Source organism: Durio zibethinus, chromosome 27 (assembly GCF_047325235.1).
Source record: "Durio zibethinus cultivar Kanyao isolate XHJ-2024 chromosome 27, ASM4732523v1, whole genome shotgun sequence".
Classification (NCBI taxonomy): Eukaryota; Viridiplantae; Streptophyta; class Magnoliopsida; order Malvales; family Malvaceae; genus Durio; species Durio zibethinus.
Genome location: NC_143188.1, coordinates 14,602,811 through 14,607,729, shown reverse-complemented (window position 1 = coordinate 14,607,729; position 4,919 = coordinate 14,602,811). Strand labels below are relative to the sequence as shown.

Genomic DNA, 4,919 nt, shown 5'->3' with positions numbered 1-4,919 from the left:
ATAGTTCCAAACCATAATTTTGTTGGTCTGCTGGCCAATGGTGGGTATCTAGAACATCAAATCAACCCATGATTTCTTGTAAGAAAAAAAAAAGGGCCCCACAACATGTGCAGTAGCACTAACAAAAGTCATACTTCCAATGGAAAGTTCCATACTTTTTAAAGCAACTATGTAACTTGGCCATGTGTTATGACTTTCAAGCTTTCAAGCTTTCAGACCCACCCAACTCTTTACAGGCTAAAGCATGAACTATGAACTGACTTTTTTTTAAGTAAATCAAACATGAAGAACAAGAGAAGTTAGCAAAGGAGAGGAGGGGAAGAACAGAAAGTAAGTTGTGCACCAACCAAACATGATTGAACAACATAATTATACATTACAATGGAAAAGGTTAAGAAAATATGATACAATTTTTCTCTCCCTCCCCCCCCCCCCCGGCCCCCGACCCCTGTCCTGAGTAAATGCTCCACCAAACAAAGCAAATTAATTGGTTAGCTTTTGAAGAATGTAAGAAGAAACAACAACAGCTCTATTGGCTCAGGTTTAGCACAACAAAGATAAGAGAAACAACCTGAATTATTAAACATAATATGACCATAATACTCTTTGTTATCAACTCAACAGTAGCTGAACCTAGCTTTTTTCGGCCTCATCACAATTTTTACAGTGCTTACCTCATCAAGTTTATGCCGATTATACCATTTCCATCACCGGCCATCAGATGAGCTAAACGTGTGTGGAAATCCCAAGGGCTTTGCCGGGATGCTTGACTGGGTTTCAGAGTATGATATATCTCCATACATTGTTGAAGTACCTTCATCCGCTTGCCATCTTTGTAGAGCCTGAGGAAGGCTCATGTGAAGGTCAATGCCTGAGTTTTCATCATCCTCTTGGCCGGTAGGTTTCCACTGCTCAACAAGAGGGCCTAGCACATTGACTGCATGCCCCATGTCGGGTCGCTGATAAGGCTCACGAGCTGTGCAATGTCCTGCCAGCTCAGCTACCTTGAAGATGCTTTCCATTGTCTCATCATCACAGTTGATTGTTTCATCAACCACTTTTGGAATGTTGTCTTTGTTGATAAGGACCCTGCGGAACCATGTGACCAAATGTGACTTCTCATCAGTTAAGGTTTCATCTAAAGCTTTTCTGCCAGTGATTATCTCCATCAAGACCACTCCAAATGCATAAACATCCACCTTTGTCGTCACCCTTCCAGTTGCTGTTAAAATTAAAAAAATAAAAAGAAAAAACATATCTGCTTAGAAAATTCAACATTTAACCAAACAACAAAAGATCATATAGTCTATATCTTCTCTAAAAGTTGACCTAGTTTATCTCATATGGACTTGCTTCTAGCTGTTCCAGTTATGCAAAATTCATCAAATTATTACGGATTTTGCATTCAACATCAGTTGGCTAAACAGCAGAGGCTTAGTTAAAATAAAATCCTGAACAAATTTAAGAATAAGGCAATGTTTTGAAGAGAACAGACAGGCAAAAGGAGACGACAAAAGAAAATATTTATTGGTTTTATCAAAATGATTTGCTAAATAAATGCAAAGAACATAATTTAGCAACAAATAAAAGCCTTCCCATATCACTAAAAGATGCTTCTATGAATGTTACATATTCTGAATGCTTAGAAGAAGACAATTCTTTCAATCAAACATTATTTTTAATCTTTCTCATAAGAATACCGAATATTCTTTGAGGCCTCATAACTTATAAAGCATGTTGTGTGAGACCTGTCCCCAAGTCTGCCACCCTTTTTCCCTCCCTAAGCAAATTAAGTCTAAAAAATGGCTTGTTAGCACCATTTTGACATGTCTAAAACAGATAACACCATGAAGAGCCCCAAATCACATTAACTGCCAATATCTTAGCTACTCATGGAATTGGAACACTTATAATAACATTGAGATTTGAAAGGTTTGATTTGCCTAAAGCAAATTATTATAGAATATATAGAACTAAGCAGCTCATATAAAATCTTAAACCATTTCCAGATAAACATCCATGTACCAGCATATTCAGGAGCAAGATATCCAAAAGTTCCTGCCAATCTTGTCTCCACAGAGTATTTGCCCTCGGGTGCATTTTTAACCAGTCCAAAATCTGCAACCTTTGCCCTCATGTCATCCCCAAGCAGTATGTTGGAGGGCTTCAAATCCCTGTGAATGAAACTTTGTTGTGCAAGAGAGTGCAAATACTCCACCCCCCGTGCAACATCCAGTGCAATGGTGACTCTCTGCTTCCAGGTGAGTGGAGCATAGCCATTTTCCCGCCATTCAAACAGATGCTGACCAAGGGTACCTTGAGGCATATACTCATAAACCAGGAGCCTTTCATTACCATTAATACAATAACCCAGAAGTGCAACCAGATGCCTATGCCTAACTTTTGTAAGCACTGCAATTTCAGCCTGAAACTCATTCATTCCTTTAGTACCTGTTGCCACACACTCCATCCTCTTGACAGCAATCTGTGTGCCATCATGCAATTCCCCTTTATACACAACCCCGAAACCCCCTCTTCCTAAAATATTAGCCTCACTGAAATTATCTGTCACCTGTCTTAGGACTTGAATTGATATCACAACATTTCCACCCTCGAAGAAATAGCGGTCGCTATGATCACCACTGCTTTGGCTTTGCATTTCACCAGGAACTCCCCCATACCCATTCTTTCCACCACCCATAGCCCCATTCTTAAGAACTCCTTTCTCAGCATCACTGCCCTCCATCTTACCAAAATTTCCATACCTCTTGTTCTTAATATACTTAAAAGAAACAAAGCAGACAACAGCAACGAAAATCAATACTCCAACAACAATTCCTACAATCAAAGCAATCGAATTCTTACCCTTGCCACCACTTTTTGAGTTACCAGCAGAACCTCCACCGGATGCTCCAGAACCTGAAGTTCCTCCATCACCAGAACCACTAGATTTTCCAAGTAAACTATTCCCCGAGTAAGCAAATTTTACTGAACTTGGAAATGTTGGGATGTCTCCAGTAAGATTGTTATTAGACACATCAAGAAGCTGCAAACTACTCAGCTTAGTCAGACCACCAGGAATCGAACCTGTTAATTGATTATCATTCAGATTCAAATTCATCAAGGCCGTGAGATTCCCAAACGCCGGAGAAATCGTCCCAACCAAAATTTTCTTTGCGAGATTCACTGTAATCACACTCCCTTTTGTATCGCAAGTAACAAAAGCCCATTGGCAAGAATCATTTCCAGCCCAATCATCAGAAAGAAAAACAGGGTATCCAAAACCACCCGCAATCTCAAGCAATGTAGTAACTTGAGGATCACAAGGATCCCCATTAGTCGTACAGAAATTATTGGTTCCATTAACAACAACTTTCTCAACTGAGCTAGGAAACTTTGGTAAAGGACCTTGCAATTTATTATTAGACAATGAAATATTCTTCAAATTCGGAAGATTAATCAAAGATTCCGGAACAGGCCCTGTCAACTGGTTGTCTCTAAGCTGCAGATCGAACAGACCCAAACATTTAGACAAATCTGGGATGGGACCCGTAAACATGTTTTTATGAAGCCAAACCTGAGACAACTCTGTCATGTTGGACAAAACTTCTAAAGTTCCCGAGAACCCACCATTCTGATTGTTGATCCAAAGATTCTGAATCATGGAACCACCAAGAGAAGCCGGCAATGTACCGCTCAGATTGTTGTAAGACAACCTTATACTTTGTAAACTGTTCATAGATTCGAAGATATCGGGCAAGTTGCCATACAAGCTGGTGTTGTCTAGTTGAAGTTCGACGAGGCTTGTAGATTGGGACAAATCTGGGAAAGTCCATGGACTAAGCTTCGCATTTTCACTCAAACTCAACGTCTGCAAGCTCGTCAATCCTGAAAACGCGTTTGCAGAGACTGAGGTGAACGCGTTGCCGTCTAGGTAAACGGATTGTAAGTTGGAGAGGTTGGCGAAAGACGGGATGGTCCCAGATAAAGAGTTGCTTTGAAGAGACACACTACGGAGTTCCGATAAGGCGGAGATGTCAGGAGCAACGGTTCCAGACAGGGATTTGGAAGACAGGTTGATGGAAGTAACACGGTTGGATTTGTCACAGTTTATGCCTGGCCAGTTGCAGTAGTTGTCTGAAGATGTGGAAGACCACCCGCTGGGAGCAGGACTGAACGATGAAGCTAGTTTTAGAATTGTTGCGCCGTCGTCCGCGGCAGCCAAAACGGCAGAGAGAAGGAGGAGTGGGAGGAGGAGATGTTGGTGGCAGGGCATTTCGGTTGGTTTGAGAAGCCAAAATAGTTTTGATTATCTGACAACGTTGGTGTTTGGTTGTTGTTTTGAACAAGGCTTAGCTGTATTTTACGTTTTAAGAAGTGAAAGGAAAGAAAGAAAGAACAGTGTGTTCAGCGTAAGGCTAAAGAATAATGAAAAGGAATATCGTTGCTTGTATTTATTCAATTAGGGTTTCTCTTTTTCATTTTTATTTATTTATTTATTTTGTTTTTATTTTAAGAGAATATCTTACCTGTATGTTAGATTTTTAAATGCAAGGTGGCATTAATTTTTTAATATTTTATATAAAATGTTAAACTATTAAATTTTTTACATAAACTTTTACTTTAAGTGATATAATCTTGACTGTTTCAAAGAATAAACGCTAGGTTAAAAGGTTAAAAAAATTTTTAAATAAACATTTAATAATTATTTAAAATATTTTATTTTTATCCATTGAACTCTTATTAAATGAAATTGTTAAATTATTAAAATTTACTTTTGGTTTAATAAAAAATTTAATTAGAGTGAAATAAATATTTAAAAATTTAATTGAATAAAAATAAATATTTAAAAAATTAATTAATTAAAAATAAAAAATTTAGTACTTATTTAATTGTAATATCATGCTAAAAAATTTAAA

General features: G+C 38.2%; 1 protein-coding gene across 1 annotated transcript; it reads right to left on the bottom strand.

Moving 5' to 3' along the window:
* Positions 1-512: 512 nt before the first annotated feature.
* Positions 513-4,427, bottom strand: LOC111279756 (receptor-like kinase TMK4). The gene is made up of 2 exons (XM_022866784.2): positions 2,026-4,427; positions 513-1,222 (listed from the first exon to the last, which is right to left on the bottom strand). Exons 1-2 carry the CDS (start codon positions 4,274-4,276, stop codon positions 708-710), a joined length of 2,766 nt encoding a protein of 921 aa, XP_022722519.2. The 5' UTR covers positions 4,277-4,427; the 3' UTR covers positions 513-707.
* Between the last annotated feature and the right edge of the window lie 492 nt (positions 4,428-4,919).

Bases quoted from the DNA above. Each gene is read 5' to 3' on its own strand.
- LOC111279756 (XM_022866784.2), bottom strand. From the start codon at position 4,276: ATGCCCTGCCACCAACATCTCCTCCTCCCACTCCTCCTTCTCTCTGCC. The intron at 1,223-2,025 runs GTACATGGATGT...TAATTTTAACAG, and splicing joins TCTTGCTCCTGAATATGCTG to CAACTGGAAGGGTGACGACA.